Genomic DNA, 24,831 nt, shown 5'->3' on the forward strand with positions numbered 1-24,831 from the left:
ACCCAGATAGCAGTGTGCCCATTTGATGGACATTTCATCATCCATCGATATTACTGGATATAAGGTATTATCCTGCCTTTGACTTGGTAACCGTCTGAACTGAGATCCAGAAATCGGAAGATATGGAGGTGAGAACCAACACTTCTGTCAAGGTGGTTGATTAAACAAGTTGTGTAATGGCTGAAAGAGTCCTTAGATCTGGTGAGTGAACTGGAAGTGTCTGAAGGAGTCATTAGATCTTGTAGATTAGCTGGAAGGGATGCCACTTAGGTTCAATCTGTTGAATAGGTTGAATCTGTTTTCCAGCTCTCCTCCATATAACACAAGACTTCAGTCGGTTTGCTCCTCTGACTGTAGTCCACAGCTAAGAGACATCGGAACATTCTCTGCAGACATTTGGGCAGTTTGTTCCATGATGCTGGGGGGTCATCACAATGATTATTATTTTGCCAGGCAACAAATCTGCTGAATCTTTTGTCTTTATCTATGGCCACCTTCCATGGAAATTTTCCTGTAATCAGGCAGTAGAGGAGCACTCCAAAACTCCATACATCCAGAGTGGAGTCTACAGCCAGTTCCTGTCCAGTGAGTTCACACATCTCAGGAGCCCTGTAGGAGGTGCTGCCAGACTTCGATCTAATCACTGTTCCTTTCATATGAGTAAGGCCAAAGTCAGTGATTTTCACACAACGACACTCCTGGTCAAATACCAAAATATTTTTACATTTTATGTCCATGTGCACCAGTCCTTTCTTGGCAATAAATTCCAGAGCACTGGAAATCTGCATGGCACATCTCTTAACACTGACTTCTGGAAGTCCAACCTGGAATATAGAAAAAAAAGTTATTGCCCTGAAATAGAATTATCCCCAAAATTGCTAAAATTCGGAATCAGTTGGAATCAGACTTGCATTGCGTACAATTATAGTTCCTTTTATGAGGTGGAATCTCTCCTGTAAGTCTATCTCCTGTAGACCTTGTGATGATGAGGAGACAAGTCCTTTCAGAAGGATCTTCAAAATGGCTTCTGCTGCCCACGATGTAATCTGGAGAAGACAGAACAGTTTTTAGCCCTTATTCAAATAACACCTAAAACCCCCCAAATAACATGTAAAATATCCTTCTTGTAGTACAACCAAACACACAACATAATAAAACATATTAAAATATCGACTTAAAGTCTTCATTTGTACCAACTATATGTACAGGCTGGTAGGGAATAACATGGAAAATGTGGCTGATAGAAAAAGCTCCAATTAAATTCACATTTTCATAAACACATACAACTGAGGGCCGATATAAAACTACAACATTACTATAGTTATATTTGTGTATTGATTGATAAGTGTCATTCTCTAATAGTAAGGAAGTAACAAAATATTCCTTATAGTACGAATATAATGACTTACCTTAGGAAATGTTGAGATGACTCTTCAATGTATCCTGCAAAGTGTTCCTCTGTTATCAGGCTCCAATGATTTCCAGGTGAGATCTTCAGCTATTCTCCAATGTCACCCTAGATCTGGTGTTGGAGAGGAACGAAAGAGGGAAGAGAAGGTCACCTTTAAATGGGGGGGGGTAAAGTTGAAGCATTCTGATTGGCTGCCTGGGAATTTACATATGTTGTACAAGTAAGCCAACATTGTTTTTGCCAATTTGCATTTGAACTGATCACTTGTAGACTGTAATTAGAATGTGAGAATGAATACAAAGAAACAAGGAAGACTTGAGGTTCGGGAGTATCAGCGTTTGCTGGGCTATAGATGATCACTTTATATACAGTATATTACACAGTACAGTAAATTGAACACATTTAGGATGATTTTTTAGTCAATGATTTTGATGAGTATAATCATAAATTAAAAGAAATTGATGATATACATGCAATCAATAGACATCATATTTTTAGAGTGTATTGTGAGGTGTGTTTTTTTTTTTTTTTTTTTTTTTTTTCCTCATTCCTCCAAAGTTGAACTGACCTTTTTCCAAGGTGGAAGAATTTGAACTTGGGATTGATATCCTCTTTGATGTAATTTTCAAAAGATTGTACGTGCCAAAAAAATACTTTTCTCTACAACATTTTACATAATTTAAAAGGCTGAGTTCAGAATCCTTAAATTCCTTCTGCCCAACCACAAGTCTGTGTTTATATACTGTGAATTGCATTATTATACATATATGTGCTTAATTAATTTATTTTTTTCTTTTTTGCACCTGTTTTTAATCATTATGACCTACTACAAAGGTAAAGAATGGGAAATCCTTGTGTCCAATCAATATGAGGAGGATTCCAGTGAACATAATAGGATACTCCATAGTATTTGCATTTCCACCCTATGGGCCATTGGAAGTCCCCAGTAGTCCCTCTGGTCTCTGTATTGTGGGTAGTTGATATGGTAATGCTCATGGAACGTATTCAGTACACATTACTGGACAGGATGCATTTATTCAACAGAAAATGGGATGGTTGGATGGTGCATTGGCACTTAATGATTAAATCTCTGCTGTACCATTATTTGTCTTTGACTCTTGTCAGTTATGTGGTTAATCTGCCTACAATGTTGACTTCCTCTTTCATGTATTTGATCTTTATTTTTTTGTGATTAGCTTTATTTCATTGTAAATTATTATGTGCATTTTTTTCCTGCTGTTCATTCTACCTCATGTATGATGTGCAGTTTTTGTAGTCTATCTTTCAATAAAAACTTTGTAAACAAAAAAATAAACTGAACTAAGATTTGATACAGCTTTTTTTTTTTTTTTTTTAATTCTTCACTTAAACTTCTCTCTAACATGTTTATAAATAGCCAGATTTGGTTTTGTTATAATGCAATATTTCTAAAGTATTTACGGCAAAGGTTTGCTGGACATTCATTCATCTGTATTTTATGCCACTAACTGGAGATTCATTCTCTTGGAAAAATGCAGCAGATGGATGAATCTTATTTGAGAAAGGTAATCAATATTTAACTGTCATCTACATACAGCATAATGTCAACTAAACTAAGATTTGTCCATCGCATTTAAATTCAAAGAGGATTCACCCATCATTTTCCATCAAGAATCACACTTCCGCAGTGAAGCATATAATCCATGAAAGTGACACATTAATTCTCATGAATTCCTATAAATCATACTTCTAGTTAAACCATTACATATCCTTGTGATCAATAAAATATAACTGAGCTCCGTGCAAAAGAAGTGACTTAGTGACAATGATCCACTTCCAGGAATCCAGCCAAAAACGCAGCTGGTATTCATGTTTCTCCACCCCCACAAGGATATGCAATGAATTATTTATATGGTTTAATACAAATTTGTAATTTTCATGATTTGATTATATGCATCCCTGGATTCATTGAGATGATACAGGGCCAGCACAACACATTTGATCTGATAATAGTTGGGTTGTTTATGGCAACTCTTGTAGCAGTTACTAATGTAAGCAGTTGTGTCCCTTCCTATGCTGAGATAATCCTGCAAATTTGTCATTACCAGAGGGCCACAGTTGGACATTACTAGTCCCAACAATGGAGGGTGGCTTCCATAAACAAGGCCATTGTGATAGAAACAGTATCATCAGTTACATCTCAGCCAGGTGTTCTACCTCCTCTTTAACATCTATTCACAAGCCCTTCACCATTGAGATGATCAGTTCTGTCCTGGGGGTAACATTTCTCTTTATTCTGCAACTACATATTCATTGTCATAGAATGAAGAAAAACCAAAAGCATATTTCAGTGAATATCACTCTCTGTTGTATTGTTACATTTACCTAACTTGTAAAATTTGTTTTATAGTTTTCACTATATTTCAGCGGTTTCTTTTAGTGACCATCTCCATGCAGTAGGCCTCCTTGATGAACAACAGCTGACATGAGGGGGAAGATACACAGCAAGTGTATTGATTGTATTCAGTCTGTTCAGACAGGTAGAACAATAATGAGAAGAGGTGAATTACAACAAATATGATAAGATGGAATCAGATTCTCCTTATAATGAGCCAATATGACTACCTTCCTGCACCCCGGTCTATTGTTATGTCATACAGTATCACCTGTAATTAATAGAATATTGCCCCTTGGCAGCTTACATTTAAATCAAACAATTCCCTTCTATCTTCAGAACCCGGACATACAGTATAAGACATATTACACAACCACATTGATCAAACTCTAGCTAATATATATTTCTCAGTACAAGAACTATTGATATCTACCAATGGAGATTTCACATAAACTCATATTGTAACCGTCACCCCCTTGTAGCCAGTAAAATTAGACCACACATGTAATAATGGTTTATATGCAATCTCCTTTAAGATTTATAGTTTTTTGCCTTTGTATTCTGAAGACGCTTTAAAGCACAAAATGATATCTACTGACACATTGGACCCCTTTGGCAGGGAGGGGGACTAGACCCCATAGCCAGGCAGAATGGACCCCATTGGCAGGCAGCATGGAGGTAGACTCCAGTACAGCTCTGATCTCTCTTCCATAGATCTGGATCTCAATATCTTTAGTCCATCATTTGCTCTGGATGTACTCAGTTCATAATCACAAAAGAAAATTAATTTAATATTATTATACAGGATTTATGGCGTCAACAGTTTTCTCAGCGCTTTACAATATAACGGGAGACAATACAGTTCAATACAAGAAGGATAGGAGGCCCGAGTATCCAAAGAGACTCATTCAAAGTTCTTTTTGAACCTTTAAATATTCACACTGCTCAGCCATCCAACAGCAGCAAATGTTAGCCTTGTCTTTCCATCACATTTACTGAATTTCATTGATCAGTCTTAATTTCACATCCTCCTGTGTCTGGTGCCATGGGCTTCCTTCATTACTTTTATCATTTCAGTCCTTTCTTCAACTTTACCAATCTTGTCCATCAACTTCTCCATAAAGCTCAAAATTTTTAGTAGCTATTCAACAGTACACCACCACCAAATCAAAAACAAAACCCTATCCCACAATGTTCTAAGACTGGAATATTCCATACACAGGATTGAGACACAAAATTTAGAATAACAATGGTGTCTACTTTGAATAGCCAACACCTGATAGTCAATAGACAGAGGGGACATGATGAACAATGGTGATGGGATCCTGTATGTACAGTAAGCATGGAATGAACAATAGTACAGGTGGACCCCCCCAGGAAGACAAAAATTAAATAAAAATATTAGAATATAAAAAGGGTAGCTTAAGAAATAGAATTGCGTGGGCCATTATAAGGAAATGGGGAGTGTGATTAAACAAATAATACCAACATTAATAATAATATAATTGTTATTGACCCCCACCCACTTCTCACTGTTCTTTCAGGGGTAGGACAGCAATGAAACACACACTGTAGGTGAAAAAGATTCTATTGTACAAAGAATAAACATGAACAGCTTTGCTGCAGACAAGAAAATATAACTTTAATTACATAGAAATATAACCAAGTGGCATATAAATCATAGGCAAGGATTAGCAGCAATATGACCCAATACCTTCAAGCAATAGAACCTCTGCATCATGGGAAACAAATCCAAAAAAAAACCAAAAGTTCAGTAAATATATTTAGCTAGCCAACAAGATATCTAGCTAGCAAGTACATCACATATTACCACTCTCCATAATCAGCCTCTACTCAAGGTCTCCAGGACACTCCCCAGTCAAGCTCCCCCCATCAAGTCTCCAGTAGAGCTTGTCAATAAAGCCCCCCCTTTAATATCCAGTCTAGCTATTCTTATACTAGTTCCCTCCATTCACCATCAAGGAATTTCTAAGTGGTACAATCATCTTTCTGGAGAAAGCGATTGGATGGAGCTCAAGTCCTACTTTAATGTGATGGCTGTCCAATGTTAACACCTCTGCCTACTAGTTGGTGACAAGATGTCTGCAGGATGTATGCATTCATTAAATCTGCCATCACCCTAGACTTTTAGATAAACAGACTCCCTATTATCATGATAAAGCCCTTTAACAAAATAGAGACACAGTGTCTAGCCACCACCTTTCAGCAGGCCCTAGAGAGAAAAACTGCCATCTTATTTACAATGTCTAGCATTTGGCTTTGAAATACTAATAAAGTCATGGACGGTTAGTTCTTTTGAGAATCAGGAAGACATTTTGTCCCATATGGTTTACAAACTTACTTTAAACCAGCTACTTGCCTAGTCATATCACTATGTAGTCACAAATATCCTATTATTCCCATATAACATATATAAACATAGTACATATTGGTGATGGGCATTTCTTACATCATTTTACCTAAGAAATCCACAAAGACCCAGATAGCAGTGTGCCCATTTGATGGACATTTCATCATCCATCGATATTACTGGATATAAAGTATTATCCTGCCTTTGACTTGGTAACCGTCTGAACTGAGATCCAGAAATGGGAAGATATGGAGGTGAGAACCAACACTTCTGTCAAGGTGGTTGATTAAACAAGTTGTGTAATGGCTGAAAGAGTCCTTAGATCTGGTGAGTGAACTGGAAGTGTCCGACGGAGTCATTAGATCTTGTAGATTAGCTGGAAGGGATGCCACTTAGGTTCAATCTGTTGAATAGGTTGAATCTGTTTTCCAGCTCTCCTCCATATAACACAAGACTTCAGTCGGTTTGCTCCTCTGACTGTAGTCCACAGCTAAGAGACATCTGAACATTCTCTGCAGACATGTGGGCAGTTTGTTCCATGATGCTGGGGGGTCATCACAATGATTGTTTTGCCAGGCAACAAATCTGCTGAATCTTTTGTCTTTATCTATGGCCACCTTCCATGGAAATTTTCCTGTAATCAGGCAGTAGAGGAGCACTCCAAAACTCCATACATCCAGAGTGGAGTCTACAGCCAGTTCTTCCTGTCCAGTGAGTTCACACATCTCAGGGGCCCTGTAGGAGGTGCTGCCAGACTTCGATCTAATCACTGTTCCTTTCATACGAGTAAGGCCAAAGTCAGTATTTTTCACACGACACTCCTGGTCAAACACCAAAATGTTTTTACATTTTATGTCCATGTGCACCAGTCCTTTCTCGGCAATAAATTCCAGAGCACTGGAAATCTGCATGGAACATCTTTTAACACTGTCTTCTGGAAGTCCAACCTGGAATATAGAAAAAAAAGTTATTACCCTGAAATAGAATGATCCAGAAAATTGCTAAAATTCGGAATCAGCTGGAATCAGACTTACATTGCGTACAATTATAGAGGACAGGTCACCAACTGGTGCCGCCTCTAGGCCAAATACAAAGTGGTCTTGGGTCTTGAAGGCCATGTCAAAACTCCTGATGATGTTGGGATGAGGAGAAAGGTAGGAGGACACACTGAACTCTATCAGAAATTGCCTTTTACTTGTTCTTTTCTTTTCCATGATCTTCAAAGCCATCTTCTGATCTGTAAATAGGACATGATTAGATTGATATTAAGCACAGCATTTGTGTACATTTATATTTAAATCATGTTATGGGTATGGAGAGATGTATAAAATTAAAACATCCTGTATAACTGGCACTTACTTGTTTCTTTGTCCTCCACCAGCAGCACTGAACCGTGTCCTCCACTTCCAAGTTCCTTTATGAGGTGGAATCTCTCCTGTAAGTCTATCTCCTGTAGACCTTGTGATGATGAGGAGACAAGTCCTTTCAGAAGGATCTTCACATCGTATGGATGTATCCTGTTTTATCTCAATAAACGCATTATACTGTACCTCACTATGGGCATTTCTTTTTGTGGGGAGTATCTCCTAGATACCGCTGATGTAAAGTGAAGGAGTGGTGGTTTTTCTCTGGTGGAGCTGTGACTGCTTCCTTGCTGTCTTGTGGAACGTGTGCTACTTTGGTCTGGGGATCTTCACTGATCCGGGGATTGCATCTACCTCTGTTCCCTGACTACATCCTGAACTCCATCTCTACCACAGTGCATACACCTTTGGTCAGTGTGTATGGGCGTCTGAAGTCCTCTTTATTGGGACTTTTTTTGACCTGGGGCTTTTCCCCTTTTTTTGACGTACTTATAAATTTTATTGATTTATTCATTCACTTTTGTCATTTTTATAGCGCTGCACTTTTATTCATGTGAGGAATTCTTTTGGTTGTCCTATGTGTTTCAGCTGCTTTGTCCTTTTTAAAGCGCTCACTTTCTCCTTTGATTCAATGCGTGTTTGTTTGTTGTGTGTGTGTGGTTTTGTTTTGTTTGTTTTTTTTGGGGTTTTTTCCCAACTATTACACTTGGCTAGTACAAATTTCTAACAAGAATTTCACATTTTTACTGCTCTGCCAGTAAAGAGCCCTTTCCTCAATCTCTAAGGTTAAACATTTCTTCTAATCTCAAATCATGGCCAAGTATCGTCTTCAGGGACCTTATATTACAACAGTTTCTGGAGTCACCTTTTTTTGGGGGGAAAAAAAAAAAAAAAAGATTTTTATTAGAAGATAGTAGACATAACAATACATGCACAGATGTGAATCCAAAGTCGGACATATCACTGTATGGCGCTTCCCGTGTCGCAGATGGGTCAAAGTATAACAGACAATACAAAACATAATGTTGTAAAACGTGTCAACGTAATATTACAGTTCAGGAAATGTACTGCATATAAAAAAATGCGCAGAGAGATATATTGTCTTTTGACCTATTGAGCAGGATTTTCTGTCAGGGGAGTGTGAAGTGCGTGATATTGAATATGAACAGCACATGCTAAAGCTTTAGATCTATTTCACATGTCTAAGAATTGGATGTGTGGGTGATATGGGGCGTAGTACGTCTGTTTGAAGGACAACGTTCAGTATCGGTTATGGTATGAAAACGAAGATAGAAGTAGAATATAAGTGGGAGCTGGAGATCAGGTAGAGAGCAGGTTAGTTAGTAGAATAATGAGGTGATAAAGGTAAGTCTATAGAAAGGAAGAGGGGGAAAAGAGGAAAAAAAAGAGGGGGAATGGGTTGGGAGGAGAGGGCTTAGGGTGAGGTAAAACGGAAAGGAGGGGGTGTATATTTAGGTGGCTCTCAACCTATGAAATGAGCCACAGTGAAAACACCTACTTATAGCTGAAGACATGGTGCGTATCAAGACAGTCAACCGGATAATATGCGGATACAGGTTCTAAGGGAGTAAGCCTTGGTGCAAGACTAAGGTATATCGAGAGGTATCTCAAAAAAAGAGGACAATCCCCAGTATCAGGATATGTCTGGTCAATCATTGCTGCATTAGTAGCTGGTACGTAGGGGTGGTTTTAAAGGGCCTCCAACAGGCCCAAGTTCCCCTGAATCTCTCGGGATGTTCATTGGCAACAGATCAGTTTCTTCAATTCTACTGATCCTCGCAAACCATTCACGGATAGTGGGAATATTTGTTGAGCGCCAGTGGACTGGGACACGCTGTTTTGCAGCGTTAACCATATGCATGGCTAGTGATTTACGGTATGTCCGGAATGGGAGTGAGGAGTGATGCAGTAGAAATTGTGCAGGGGTGAGCTCCAGGCTATACGTGGTCACACGTGCAATTGTGCATTGAACTCTTCCTCCAAAAAGGCTGCAGCAGTGGGCAGTCCCACCAAATGTGTCTGAGCGTACCCTTAGCCAAGTGACATCTCCAACAAGAGTCCGAGACACTGGGATTGAATTGGTGAAGCAGGGCTGGAACTCTGTACCATCTAGAGTATAGTTTGAAGTTGCTTTTCTGTGTGGAAACGCATATGGAGCCCTTGTGAATAAGTGCGTAGATGTGATCCCAGTCTTCCGGCATTAGTTGTTGTAGGTCAGAGCTCCAGGCTATTCAGGCTTTCCTAGACTGAACCTCAATAGTATTTTCAAGGCAAGAGTAAAGCTGGGATATAACATGTCTCTTGGGAGAGTCTGTAGAACAGAGTTTTGAATGGGTAAGATGTCTAGCATATTTGTTTATGTGCGAAGAACTATGAATGAAATGGTGTAGTTGTCTATACATCCATGGCGTCAAGGTCAGGAGTGGCCACTTGTTTAAAATGATGTCTCTAGATAGAAATGTCCCATCTTTAAAGAGTTGGTGCATACTCAGATTATTTGGGTGGCTGGATCCTGCAAGAAATGCATTTGACAAACCCGGGGGGGAAATCCGGGTTCATAGTAATGGATGAAAGTGGGCCCGGTGTAGAAGAAAAGTCTGATTTCTTAATGGTCTGGTGGTAACAGACTTTTTGTTTTATGTACATTATAATAATATCTCCTCTTAAGCACCTCTTCTCCAAAGTGAAGAACTGTAATCTGTCATCAGTCCTCCATAGTTTATCTTCTCCGTCCCACCATAGCTGAGGTCCTCCTCATTCATTTTGTTGCCCTTCACTGAAACCCTTTCTAATTCAACATCTTTCCTGAGATTTGGTAACCAAAACTGAATAGAATTCTAGGATGCATCGCTAGAGGGATCATCTGCAGAAAGGAGGTCCTGATTCCCCAATACTGATCTTCAGTTAGACCTCATTTAGAATACTGTGTCCAGTTCTGGAGACCTCACTTACAAAGACATCGATAAGATAGAACAAGTCCAGAAACGGGTAACAAAAATGGTGAAAGGTCAGGGGGGATAAAACATATCAAGAGCGACTTCAGGAACTTAACATGTACAGTCTGGAGGAAATAAGGGAAAGGGGAGACATGGTTGAAACCTATGAATATGGTTCAGGAGGGCAGTATTTTCAACATGAAACCAAAATCTAGAACACAGGGACATGACCTTAAACTGGAGGAAAGGTCAAAACTAATCCCACAAAGTAGTATTTTTACTGAGAGTAGTTGATGCTTGGAATAGACTTCCAGCAGAGGTAGTAAGCCAGTCAACCGTAAATGGCTTCAAACATGCTTGGGACAAATGCAGATCTATACGCAGCCAAAAAACTTAAAAAAAAAAAAAATGAAATAAAGACCTTGGGTACCCTATTGCAGGATGGACTGAAGAATCCTTGAATGCATTGATGGAATGATGATTCACTACTGAGCCTGAGATCAGCAAGTCCCCCACCAGCTGCATAGTGTCGTAACTTCTACTATTCTGCAGTTACTCCTCCTGTGCATAGGGTGGTGCTCTTGTGTATCTCCACTTCTGGTTTATGAAATATTAGTTGAATGTGTTTTACCAGCAATACTATTGCTTTTACTATTTCTTACAACTAGTACTACTACATGTCTGGAAAACCTTTTTTTCTTCTTTGTTCTAGTGTTCAGGTTAGGTGGGTCTAATATGTTGAGTAACATTGCGTTATATTTGTGTCTAGTGACTAATTTTTTTTTATTTATTTTTTTTTCTACAGGTTGGTTTTAAATGAAAATGTTGTAAAGTGCTTTGTTCCACAGGTAGTGAGTGCATTGGACTTTATGCACAGCAGAGGAATGGGACATTAAACTGGACAACATTCTGCTCACGGACATTGCATGTAATGAGGTAAAAGTAGCAGATTTTGGACTGACCGAGGCTCCGGGGCACTCGAGCACCACCTATATTCGATTTCATACCATACACTGCTCCAGAACTGTGCAGCCTAAAAGAAGGGGATCAATTGCTGCTGCACCTGAGCATTGACGTGTGGGCCTTTGGTGTCCTGTTGTACACAGCTATGACCAACTCATTCCCTTGGAAAGAAGCAGAAGCAGTCATGACCCCATGGATCAGGACTTTGCTTGGTGGCAAATAAAGATTTAATATTGGCACCAGGAAAGTGACAATCCTCCACTGAAGCCAGGCAGATGTTCTGGGACTTGTTGGCCCTTCGTGCCTCTGAGAGGTGTTCTGCTATGGACATTTTAAAATCTGTCCACCTGCCATGGAAAGCATAAATGCCTCCAGAGAATCTAACCAGGAATACGGTCATACATGTGACATAACAGGGTGCATACTGTCCATTGTGGAGCCTCAAGTGCTGCCTCATACAAGACTCACATCCTAGGTGACGGTAAGAATCTTAAGACTGCTGGCTTTTTCTGTAACTGGTGACTTAATTGTAATTGTTTTCAGGAACAAAAACTCTGTGTAGGAAAACCATATGATAAGCCACAGAATCAGTTCTAATTGGACCACATGTCTTTTCCACCAGTTATCAAAAGTAATTTCACTATATATATATATATATATTCTAAAGCTATAACACCGATGTATTCTTACATGGTAATTACACATTCATTATATTTGGCTATAGTCTCCAAATGCCTCCCCTGCATTAAAAAAGGTCCAATTATGGAACCCTCTGTCCCAGGGCCACAGAGCATCTAAATGGCATGGTTATACTTCATAAAAAAATTACATTACACTTTGATATGAGGGGGGCCTCAGGAGCCAATCTTTTCCAGGATTTGACACCCAATGTTCAAAATCTTTGAACTCACAGGGAAATAATTCAGGGAGCCAAGTTTCCCTCGCCACATGATCCTAGTCCTCTTCAGCAGCATTCAGGACCTGTTTCTTGCTGGAGGATAGATGAGGATGGGAAACACATGTGAATAATATGTCCAGCCCGGCCAGCAAGAAAAAAAGCTTTAAATAAAGCTCCTACCCACATGTGTAGGTGGTACTGGAATTGGACTTTAAGGTACACTTACACTCGTATTGCAGTAATGCAGAGTGAAGCAGCATGTTTAGTGTTGGTGCCGGATCATTCATTCTAAATGCCACCAAACACACAAACATTGCTGTGAACTGCCAGATATATTAAAACAAATTGACATTTTTAAAATTGTTTTTACTTTTATTGTCAAGTGTATTGGAATGTGTGTTCTGCAATCCTTCTGTACAAGGCATATATGGTGAGTATAATATTGTCATAATAAATGAAGACTTTAATGACTCTATTGCAGTATGGACTGAGGAATCCTTGGATACATTGATGGAATGTTGTTACATTACAGAGCCTGAGATCAGCAAGTTCCCCGCCGAGAATAGAAGTATGAGAGAGGTGGAAGTAAATTATAAGTGTTTAACGAGATGGCACATTACACCAAAGGTTGAGTATAAGATATGTGGGGAAAATTCACAAGAGTGCTGGAGGGGTTGTGGAAAAATAGGCACATTATATCATATATGGTGGGAGTGCCCGAAGATCCAAGGTTTCTGGGAGATAACTGTCCAACTAATTGAGAATATCTCTGGGATAAAGATAGGACTGAACCCAGCAGTATGTCTACTACATAGTACAGAGTTATCAGTAAATAAATACAAGGATTCGGGTATATGGTGCTACCTGAATGCGGCGAAGGGTTTGATACCTAAGTTCTGGCATAGACCAGAGGTGCCAAAGATAGAGGACTGGGTGGAAAGAACGAATCAAATTTGTAAGATGGAGAGATTGTGTTATATGCAGGAAGACAGGATGGGGTTGTTCTCTAAGAGGTGGAGAAAATGGGAAGAATTTATGGTGAAATATATGAAGTAGCAATGTGAGAAAGATGAAAGGATTTACATACCCTATATTTTCGTATGGAAAAGAGGTAATAGAACAATGCAGAGTGGGTGGGTTTATATGGGGGGAGGGAGGTTTTATATAGGGAGGGGGGGAAATTAGATAGAGGGGGGGGTGGTAAATGGGAAGATATGGAAATGTTTGTTTTTTTTTTTTTTGTATGAGAATAATGATGAAATATGTATTATATATGGAAAATAAATAATTTAAATAAAAAAAAAAAAAAAGCAAGTTCCCCGCAATCTTGACAAACCCAAAAGATGCGTGCCAAGGTACCTACTCCTCCCCATGTACCTGTCAGACAGATTTGGGTTGATCGCATGAAGCACTTCAGAGGTCTTGTACCAATGCTTCAATATTTTATATACATTTCCTTTGTACACAATGAGAGTCCCAAATCATCTGCCAACATTTCAAAGAGATTGGGCATTGAAGTTAATCTTCCCATCTCTTCATATACCGGTGAGGGTTATTGACAGGAGAACCTGTATTGAGGAGTAGTTTATATAAAGAGGTAATAAGATGTTGTTGGGTTGGACCTTTAGCAGCGATCCTCTCGTAATCTTTAAGTCAGTCTAGTGTTCGAGTTCAAGGCATGGAAAGTGACGGAACTGTAAATGGGTATATCTGGCTGATACAGGTATTCTGGATTTCCACACCCCAATCTCCTCAAATGACCGATTCCTATGCAAAACCGGATTGATCAGATGACTGAGTTGAAATATCCCATTGGTTGCCCAAGAGCTAATCTGTGGGTAAGACAGACTATCTGGGAGCTCCGGATTATACAAAACCTTCAACAATGAGGAGCACACAGACAATAACTGCTGGGATTTCACACAGGCTGACCAAATTTTGAGGGTGAATTTCATAGATTAAAGCATGGGGGGGGGGGGACAGGGGTAATGCATAATGAAAAGGGCGTAACAATGAAAGTGTAGATCAGATACAGGTATCCTAATTCAATCTCTGCCCATTTATTCTGGGGTGTTTGGGTGAACCATGATAGAGTTTGTCTCAAACGAGTGGCTAAATAGTATTTGGTAATATCTTTTTTTTTTTTTTTCCCCCTCTTGTTTGCACTAGTATTTGTCATGGGAGATCATATTTCTCTCTGTTCTGGAGGATCAAATTCACTAAGTATTTCTTCAATATCGAATATATCAATGAAGTCCACTGAATCGTTTTCTTCAAGTAATGACAAAAGAGGGGTATAGGCATCCTGTAAGTTTGTAGCGTCTAAAGATTGCGAGGAAGTGAATTCTAAAAAGCATGTGTACAAAAAAAAAAAAAAAACTAATCAAACATTTGTATGTCTCCCCCCTTTTTTTTTTTTTTTTTTTTTTTTTTTGCTTCAAATTTGTCCATGTTGGCGTTAGGACAGAAGCCAAGACCCTTGTTAAGGATACTAATTTCATGTTCAGATAAACTATAACTTGTAAGATTGATGCTCATTTCATTGTCCTTAATTGATATGCTGGAATCATCAGCAATCAATTTCTGTGACCTATGTTGGAATAATTGTGGTTTGGTTCTAAAAAAAAAAAAAAAACCTTCCTTAGGTGTATATAGTATTTCCTGGACTACGTGGGGCTGAATGTGAGGTATTGAGTGCATGTGCAGTAGATGGAGTAGCAATGCAATCATCACCATTTACATTACCACCTGATATGATCCCTATTTGGAACATTAGAAGGTGCTTGATCAGTAATGCATTTTCTTAGATGATTGTTTGATCAGCCCATCGCCAGGGGGACTTTTTTTTCTTTTTTTTTTTTTTTTTTTAACCTGATTGAATTTTGTGAAATGTTGGAAAAATTAGATGAGGCCAAAGAGGAGTCTAAGTTATTTCTACCAATCCCAGGGTTTGAATGCCATTTTTATAAGTTTTATGATCACAAAATGTTAATTTTTATCCATACAAAATTTTCTCTTCTTACCAATTAAAATTTCTTTATGTTCTATGTGTTTTAAGATCACTTTCAAATTGAACACATTTAGGATTGTTTTTAGTAAATAACTTTGCATGTATATCAATTTTAATTTATGATTATACTCATCAATCAATAGAGACATCTATCTTTTTTTAGAGGTGTGGTGTTTGTTGTTTGGGTTTTTTTTTTTTTTCTCCTCTTTCCTCCAAAGTTGAACTGACATTTTTCCAAGGTAGAAAGATTTGAACTCGGTCCAAAGGGATTGATATCCTCTTTGATGTAATTTTCAAAAGACTGTATGTGCCAAAAAGACCATTTTCTCTACAAAATTTTACATAATTTAAAAAAAGGCTGAATTCGGAATCCTTAAATTCCTTCTGCCCAACCACAAGTCTGTGTTTTTATATACTGTGAATTGCATTATTATACATATAATTAACTTAATTTTTTTTTTTTTTGTACCCATTTTTTTTTTTTAATCATCATGACCTACTACAAAGGTAAATAATGGGAAATCCTTGTGTCCAATCAATATGAGGAGGATTCCAGCGAACATATAGGATACTCCATACTATTTGCATTTCCACCCTATGGGCCATTGGAAGTCCCCAGCAGTCCCTCTGGCCTCTGTATTGCGGAGAGTTGATATGGTGACGCTCATGGAACGTATTCAGTACACATTACTGGACAGGATGCATTTATTCAACAGAAAATGGGATGGTTGGAAGATGCATTGGCACTTAAAGATAGATAATCTCTGCTGTACCATTATTTGTCTTTGACTCTTGTCAGTTATGTGGTTAATTTGCCTACAATGTTGACTTCCTCTTTCATGGACTTTGATCTGTATTTTTTTGTAATTATCTTTATTTCATTGTAAATTATTTATGTGCATTTTTCTTGCTGTTCATTCTACCTCATGTATGATGTGCAGTTTTGTAGTCTATCTTTCAATAAAAACGTTTGTAAACAAAATAGGAACTGAAATGTGTTTGGTGTGGGTTTTTTTTTTTTCTCTGCACTTAACTTCTTTACATGTTTAGAAATGTTGCATTATAACAAAACCAAATCTGTGGCTATTTATAAAGGATTTACTGCAAAGGTTTGCTGGACATTCATTCATCTGTATTTTATGCCACGAACGGAATTTTTTCTTTTGGAAAAATGCAGCAGATGGATGAATCTTTTTTGAGACAGGTAAACAATATTTAACCGTCATCTACATACAACATAATAGATGTCAAACTAAGATTTGTCCATCGCATTTAAATTCAAAGAGGATTCACCCATCATTTTCCATCAAGCTTCACTCATGAGCAGTGAAGCATATAATCCATGAAAGTTACAAATTAATTTTCATCATTTCCCATAAATGATACTTATAGTTAAAACATTTACATATCCTTTGTGATCAATAAAATATAACTGCTCCGTGCAAAAAAAAAGTGACTTGGCGCAAACGATCCACTTCCAGGAATCCAGCAAAAAACACAGCTGGTATTCGTGTTTCCCCACCCCCACGAGGATATGCAATGAATTATTTATAAGTATCACTTATATGGTTTAATACAAATTTGTCATTTTCATGATTTGATTATATACATCCCTGGATTCATTGAGATGTTACAGGGCTAGCACAGCACATTTGATCTGATAGTAGTTGGGTTGTTCATGTTTATGGCAACTCTTGTAGCAGTTGCGTCCCTTCCTATGCTGAGATAATCCTGCAAATTTGTCATTACCAGAAGTCCACAGTTGGACAGTACTAGTCCCAACAATGGAGGGTGGCTTCCATAAACAAGGCCACTGTGAAAGAAACAGTATCATCAGTTATATGTAAGCCAGGGGTGTTCTATCTCCTCTTTAACATCAATTCACAAGCCCATCACCATTGATATGATCAGTTCTGTCCTGGGGGTAACATTTCTCTCTTTATTCCGCAACTACATAGTCATTGTCATAGAATGAAGAAAAAACAAAAGCATATTTTAGTGAATATCACAATCTCTGTTGTATTGCTACATTTGCCTAAATTATAAAATGTATTTGTTTTATATTTTTCACTACATTTCAGATTTTAGGTGCTTCTTTTAGTGACCATCTCCATGCAGTAGGCCTCCTTGATGAACAACAGCTGACATGAGGGGGAAGCTACACAGCAAGTGTATTGATTGTATTCAGTCTGTTCAGACAGGTAGAACAATAATGAGAAGAGGTGAATTACAACAAATATGATAAGATGGAAACAGATTCTCCTTATAATGAGCCAATATGACTACCTTCCTGCACCCCGGTCTATTGTTATGTCATACAGTATCACCTGTAATTAATAGAATATCGCCCCTTGGCAGCTTACATTTAAATCAAACAATTCCCATCTATCTTCAGAACCCGGACATACAATATAAGACATATTACACAACCACATTGATCAAACTCTAACTATTATATATTTCTCAGTACAAGAACTATTGATATCTACTAGAGATGAGCGAATCGAACCAGGCGAACCGGAATTCGAGTCGAATTTCAGGAAATATTCGATTTGCGTCGAAACCAAAATTTTGCCTACTTCGGGTGCGCGAATCGAACATTTCCCGATCAGCCGGCAAAAGTGTCCCTGCAGTGAGCTCCGCTATTTCTGACAGTTCTCTGACAGAAGGAACACATGTTTAGCGGTTGAAACATTGTATCTATTAGTTTACATTTAGGATACAGATGTTTCAACCGCTGTACATGTGAAGAAGCTGTGAGAGAACTGTCAGAAATAGAGGAACTCTGCACATACACTTTTTGCCGGCTTGGAATTATTCTTCTTTTCATCCTACTTCTTCTTCTTCTTCTTCTTCTTCATCCTCATCCTCATCCTCTTCTTCTGAGGATGAGGATGAAGAAGAAGAAGAAGAAGTAGGATGAAAAGAAGAATAATTCCAAGCCGGCAAAAAGTGTATGTGCAGAGTTCCTCTATTCTGCAGATACACTTAGAGGAGCTCTGCAGATACACTTAGAGGAGCTCTGCACATACACTTTTTGCCTGTTTGGAATTAATCTTATTTTCATCCTACTTCTTCTTCTTCTTCTTCTTCTTCTTCTTTATCCTCATCCTCAGAAGAAGAAGAAGAGGATGAAGAAGAAGAAGAAGAAGAAGAAGTAGGATGAAAATAAGAATAATTGCAAGCCGGCAAAAAGTGTATGTGCAGAGTTCCTCTATTCTGCAGATACACTTAGAGGAGCTCTGCAGATACACTTAGAGGAGCTCTGCACATACACTTTTTGCCGGCTTGGAATTAATCTTATTTTCATCCTACTTCTTCTTCTTCTTCTTCTTCTTCTTCATCATCCTCATCCTCATCCTCAGAAGAAGAAGAGGATGAGGATGAAGAAGAAGAAGTAGTAGGATGAAAATAAGAATAATTCCAAGCCGGCAAAAAGTGTATGTGCAGAGCTCCTCTAAGTGTATCTGCAGAGCTCCTCTAAGTGTATCTGCAGAATAGAGGAACTCTGCACATACACTTTTTGCCGGAAACCGCTGTAAGGAGGGAATGTCCCAGAACTGTCATAAATAGACTATTAATGACAGTTCTGGGACTGTCCTTCCATGCAGCGGTTGAAACATTGTATCTATTTGTTTCCATAAATGGATTAATGACAGTTCTGGGACTGTCCTTCCATGCAGCGGTTGAAACATTGTATCTATTTGTTTCCATAAATGGATCCATTTATGGAAACAAATAGATACAATGTTTCAACCGCAGCATGGAAGGACAGTCCCAGAACTGTCATTAATAGTCTATTTCTGACAGTTCCATGACATTCCCTCCATACAGCGGTTGAAACCGCTGTATGGAGTGAATGTCCCAGAACTGTCAGAAATAGACTATTTATGACAGTTCTGGGACAATCACTCCATACAGCTGTTTCAACCGCTGTATGGAGGGAATGTCATGGAACTGTCAGAAATAGACTATTAATGACAGTTCTGGGACTGTCCTTCCATACAGCGGTTGAAACATTGTATGTATTTGTTTCCATAAATGGATCCATTTATGGAAACAAATACATACAATGTTTCAACCGCTGTATGGAAGGACAGTCCCAGAACTGTCATTAATAGTCTATTTCTGACAGTTCTATGACATTCCTTCCATACAGCGGTTGAAACAGCTGTATGGAGTGAATGTCCCAGAACTGTCAGAAATAGACTATTTCTGACAGTTCTGGGACAATCACTCCATACAGCGGTTGAAACATTGTATCTATTTTTTTCCATAAATGACATTCTGCAGATACACTTAGAGGAGCGCTGCAGATACACTTTTTGCCGGCTTGGAATTAATCTTATTTTCATCCTACTTCTTCTTCTTCATCCTCATCCTCATAAGAAGAAAAAGAAGAAGTAGGATGAAAATAAGAATAATTCCAAGCCGGCAATAAGTGTATCTGCAGCGCTCCTCTAAGTGTATTTGCAGAATGTCATTTATGGAAAAAAAATAGATACAATGTTTCAACCGCTGTATGGAGTGAATGTCCCAGAACTGTCAGAAATAGACAGAAACTGTCACAGAACTGTCCTTCTCATCCTTCTTCTCATCCTTCTTCTCATCCTTCTTCTCATCCTTCTTCTCATCCTTCTTCTCATCCTTCTCCTTCTTCTCATCCTTCTCCTTCTTCTCATCCTTCTCCTTCTTCTCATCCTTCTCCTTCTCCTCATCCTTCTCATCCTTCTCCTTCTTCTCATCCTTCTCATTCTTCTCATCCTTCTTCTCATCCTTCTCCTTCTTCTCATCCTTCTTCTCATCCTTCTCCTTCTTCTCATCCTTCTCCTTCTTCTCATCCTTCTTCTCATCCTTCTTCTCATCCTTCTTCTTCTCCTTCTTCTCAACCTTCTCCTTCTCCTTCTTCTCATCCTTCTCCTTCTTCTCATCCTTCTCCTTCTTCTCATCCTTCTCCTTCTTCTCATCCTTCTCCTTCTTCTCATCCTTCTCCTTCTTCTCATCCTTCTCCTTCTTCTCAACCTTCTCCTTCTCCTTCTTCTCATCCTTCTCCTTCTCCTTCTTCTCATCCTTCTCCTTCTCCTTCTTCTCATCCTTCTCCTTCTCCTTCTTCTCATCCTTCTCCTTCTCCATCTTCTCATCCTTCTCCTTTTCCTTCTTCTCATCCTTCTCCTTCTTCTCATCCTTCTCCTTCTCCATCTTCTCATCCTTCTTCTTCTCCTTCTTCTCAACCTTCTCCTTCTCCTTCTTCTCATCCTTCTCCTTCTCCTTCTTCTCATCCTTCTCCTTCTTCTCATCCTTCTCCTTCTTCTCATCCTTCTCCTTCTTCTCATCCTTCTCATCCTTCTCATCCTTCTCATCCTTCTCCTTCTTCTCATCCTTCTCCTTCTCCTTCTTCTCATCCTTCTCCTTCTCCTTCTTCTCATCCTTCTCCTTTTCCTTCTTCTCATCCTTCTCCTTCTCCTTCTTCTCATCCTTCTCCTTCTCCATCTTCTCATCCTTCTCCTTCTCCTTCTCCTTCTTCTCATCCTTCTCCTTCTCCTTCTTCTCATCCTTCTCCTTCTCCTTCTTCTCAACCTTCTCCTTCTCCTTCTTCTCAACCTTCTCCTTCTCCTTCTTCTCATCCTTCTCCTTCTTCTCATCCTTCTCCTTCTTCTCATCCTTCTCCTTCTTCTCATCCTTCTCCTTCTTCTCATCCTTCTCCTTCTTCTCCTTCTTCTCATCCTTCTTCTCCTTCTCCTTCTTCTCAACCTTCTCCTTCTCCTTCTTCTCATCCTTCTCCTTCTCCTTCTTCTCATCCTTCTCCTTCTCCATCTTCTCATCCTTCTCCTTTTCCTTCTTCTCATCCTTCTCCTTCTTCTCATCCTTCTCATTCTTCTCATCCTTCTTCTCATCCTTCTCCTTCTTCTCATCCTTCTTCTCATCCTTCTCCTTCTTCTCATCCTTCTTCTCATCCTTCTCCTTCTTCTCATCCTTCTTCTCATCCTTCTTCTCATCCTTCTTCTTCTCCTTCTTCTCAACCTTCTCCTTCTCCTTCTTCTCATCCTTCTCCTTCTCCTTCTCCTTCTTCTCATCCTTCTCCTTCTTCTCATCCTTCTCCTTCTCCTTCTCCTTCTTCTCATCCTTCTCCTTCTTCTCATCCTTCTCCTTCTTCTCATCCTTCTCCTTCTTCTCATCCTTCTCCTTCTTCTCAACCTTCTCCTTCTCCTTCTTCTCATCCTTCTCCTTCTTCTCATCCTTCTCCTTCTCCTTCTTCTCATCCTTCTCCTTCTCCTTCTTCTCATCCTTCTCCTTCTCCTTCTTCTCATCCTTCTCCTTTTCCTTCTTCTCATCCTTCTCCTTCTCCTTCTTCTCATCCTTCTCCTTCTCCATCTTCTCATCCTTCTTCTTCTCCTTCTTCTCATCCTTCTTCTTCTCCTTCTTCTCAACCTTCTCCTTCTCCTTCTTCTCATCCTTCTCCTTCTCCTTCTTCTCATCCTTCTCCTTCTTCTCATCCTTCTCCTTCTTCTCATCCTTCTCCTTCTTCTCATCCTTCTCCTTCTTCTCATCCTTCTCCTTCTTCTCATCCTTCTCCTTCTTCTCATCCTTCTCCTTCTTCTCATCCTTCTCATCCTTCTCATCCTTCTCCTTCTTCTCAACCTTCTCCTTCTCCTTCTTCTCATCCTTCTCCTTCTCCTTCTTCTCATCCTTCTCCTTCTCCTTCTTCTTCTTCTCATCCTTCTCCTTTTCCTTCTTCTCATCCTTCTCCTTCTCCTTCTTCTCATCCTTCTCCTTCTCCATCTTCTCATCCTTCTCCTTCTCCTTTTCCTTCTTCTCATCCTTCTCCTTCTTCTCATCCTTCTCCTTCTTCTCATCCTTCTCCTTCTCCTTCTTCTCAACCTTCTCCTTCTCCTTCTTCTCATCCTTCTCCTTCTTCTCATCCTTCTCCTTCTTCTCATCCTTCTCCTTCTTCTCATCCTTCTCCTTCTTCTCATCCTTCTCCTTCTTCTCATCCTTCTCCTTCTTCTCATCCTTCTCCTTCTCCTTCTTCTCATCCTTCTCCTTCTTCTCATCCTTCTCCTTCTCCTTCTTCTCATCCTTCTCCTTCTCCTTCTCCTTCTTCTCATCCTTCTCCTTCTCCTTCTCCTTCTTCTCATCCTCCTTCTCCTTCTCCTTCTCCTTCTTCTCATCCTCCTTCTCCTTCTCCTTCTTCTCATCCTTCTCCTTCTCCTTCTTCTCATCCTTCTCCTTCTCCTTCTCCTTCTTCTCATCCTTCTCCTTCTCCTTCTTCTCATCCTTCTCCTTCTCCTTCTTCTCCTTCTTCTCATCCTTCTCCTTCTCCTTCTTCTCCTTCTTCTCATCCTTCTCCTTCTCCTTCTTCTCCTTCTTCTCATCCTTCTCCTTTTCCTTCTTCTCCTTCTTCTCATCCTTCTCCTTTTCCTTCTTCTCCTTCTTCTCATCCTTCTCCTTCTCCTTCTTCTCATCCTTCTCCTTCTCCTTCTTCTCATCCTTCTCCTTCTTCTCATCCTTCTCCTTCTCCTTCTCCTTCTTCTCATCCTTCTCCTTCTCCTTCTTCTCATCCTTCTCCTTCTCCTTCTCCTTCTTCTCATCCTTCTCCTTCTCCTTCTTCTCATCCTTCTCCTTCTCCTTCTCCTTCTTCTCATCCTTCTCCTTCTCCTTCTCCTTCTTCTCATCCTTCTCCTTCTCCTTCTCCTTCTTCTCATCCTTCTCCTTCTCCTTCTCCTTCTTCTCATCCTTCTCCTTCTCCTTCTCCTTCTCCTTCTTCTCATCCTTCTCCTTCTCCTTCTCCTTCTCCTTCTCCTTCTTCTCATCCTTCTCCTTCTCCTTCTCCTTCTTCTCATCCTTCTCCTTCTCCTTCTCCTTCCTCATCTCCAAGGGCATTTAAATTAAAGGTACAGTGTTCTGCACTAATTTAAAGGCTCTCTGAAACCTAGAAACCCTTTTTATAAGTCATCTTCGTAGCGAAGAAATTCGCATTGAATCGAATTTCACACTGGAATTCGCCGAATCAGCCGAATCGAATTTTTGAGAAATTCGCTCATCTCTAATATCTACCAATGAAGATTTCACATAAACTCCTATTGTAACAGTCACCCCCTTGTAGCCAGTAAAACCAGACCACACATGTAATAACGGTTTATATGCAATCTCCTTTACGATTTATAGTTTTGCCTTTGTATTCTGAAGACTCTTTAAGCACAAAATGATGTCTACTGACACATTGGACCCTTTTGGAAGGCAGCAGGGAGGGGGACTAGACCCCTTTGGAAGGCAGCAGGGAGGGGTACTAGACCCCATAGGCAGGCAGCAAGGAGGGGGACTAGACCCCATAGCCAGGCAGAATGGAGGCAGATTGGACCCCATTGGCAGGCAGCATGGAGATAGACTCCAGTACAGCTCTGTGATCTCTCTTCCATAGATCTGGATCTCAATATCTGTAGTCCATCATTTGCTCTGGATGTACTAAGTTCATAATCACAAAAGAAAAAAAAAATCACAGATCGCAGTTCTCAGTAGTCCAATAATAAATAAGTCTGAAATGTGATCTGATCATGTTGCACTTTTTTCTTGAACATCCTTCCATAATGATTTTAATTTGGTATAGCTGACTTAGTTAAGTCCTTTGGATCAGCTTTCTTGACTTCCTGAAATTATACTTTTTTAGTGTGAGCACAAATTATTATTATTATACAGGATTTATATAGCGCCAGCAGTTTGCTCAGCGCTTTACAATATAACGGGAGACAATACAGCAACAATGCAGTTCAATGCAAGAGGGATAGGAGGCCTGGGTATCCAAAGATACTCATTCAAAGTTCTTCTTTTTGAACCTTTAAATGTTCACATTGCTCAACCATCCAACAGCAGCAAATGTTAGCCTTGTCTTTCCATCACATTTACTGAATTTTATCGATAAGCCTTAATTTCACATCCTCCTGTGTCTGGTGCCATGGGCTTCCTTCATTACTTTTATCATTTCAGTCCTTTCTTCAACTTTACCAATCTTGTCCATCAACTTCCCCATAAAGCTCAAAATTTTTAGTAGCTATTCAACAGTACACCACCACCAAATAAAAAAAATGTATCCCACAATGTTCTAAGACTGGAATATTCCATACACAGGATTGAGGCACAAAATTTAGAATAACAATGGTGTCTACTTTGAATAGCCAACACCTGATAGTCAATTGACAGAGGGGACATGATGAACAATGGTGATGGGATCCTGTATGTACAGTAAGCATGGAATGAACAATAGTACAGCTGGACCCCCCAGGAAGACAATAGGAACAGTAAACATTGGCAGTGTTATGCTAATAACTACCACAAGCAATTCAACAGCCAATGTTAGGGGGGCAGTACACCTCAAAAGTCAACCTCAACTTATAATAATGTATTCTAGATGTAACAGATATTAAAAACACAATCCAACAAATACGTATCTGCTAAACTGACCACACATACACAGCTCCATACCCTAGA

At 39.4% G+C, this 24,831-nt stretch overlaps 2 protein-coding genes across 2 annotated transcripts; both read right to left on the reverse strand.

Moving 5' to 3' along the window:
* Positions 1-272: 272 nt before the first annotated feature.
* LOC149454758 (serine/threonine-protein kinase SBK1-like) lies at positions 273-3,516 on the reverse strand. Its single transcript, XM_089687079.1, has 3 exons — positions 3,496-3,516; positions 921-1,046; positions 273-824 (listed from the first exon to the last, which is right to left on the reverse strand). Exons 1-3 carry the CDS (start codon positions 3,514-3,516, stop codon positions 273-275), a joined length of 699 nt encoding a protein of 232 aa, XP_089543205.1.
* A 3,038-nt stretch (positions 3,517-6,554) lies between these two features.
* Positions 6,555-9,742, reverse strand: LOC149454759 (serine/threonine-protein kinase SBK1-like). Its single transcript, XM_089687080.1, has 4 exons — positions 9,648-9,742; positions 7,516-7,673; positions 7,191-7,393; positions 6,555-7,103 (listed from the first exon to the last, which is right to left on the reverse strand). Exons 1-4 carry the CDS (start codon positions 9,740-9,742, stop codon positions 6,555-6,557), a joined length of 1,005 nt encoding a protein of 334 aa, XP_089543206.1.
* Positions 9,743-24,831: the final 15,089 nt, after the last annotated feature.

This window comes from Staurois parvus, unplaced genomic scaffold, assembly GCF_062004578.1.
Source record: "Staurois parvus isolate SC_StPar_1 unplaced genomic scaffold, SC_StPar_1.0 ptg000417l, whole genome shotgun sequence".
NCBI lineage: Eukaryota > Metazoa > Chordata > Amphibia > Anura > Ranidae > Staurois > Staurois parvus.

Excerpts from the sequence above, each read along its gene's own strand:
- LOC149454758 (XM_089687079.1), bottom strand. The coding sequence starts at position 3,516 with ATGTCCAACTGTGGCCCTCTG. Across the intron at positions 1,047-3,495 it reads TGTCCAACTGTGGCCCTCTG|ATTACATCGTGGGCAGCAGA; the intron begins GTAATGACAAAT and ends TGTCTTCTCCAG. Across the intron at positions 825-920 it reads TCATAAAAGGAACTATAATT|GTTGGACTTCCAGAAGTCAG; the intron begins GTACGCAATGCA and ends TCTATATTCCAG.
- LOC149454759 (XM_089687080.1), bottom strand. The coding sequence starts at position 9,742 with ATGCCGGAAGACTGGGATCACATCTACGCACTTATTCACAAGGGCTCC. Across the intron at positions 7,674-9,647 it reads TTCAAACTATACTCTAGATG|GATACATCCATACGATGTGA; the intron begins GTACAGAGTTCC and ends GAGATAAAACAG. Across the intron at positions 7,104-7,190 it reads CCTCTATAATTGTACGCAAT|GTTGGACTTCCAGAAGACAG; the intron begins GTAAGTCTGATT and ends TCTATATTCCAG.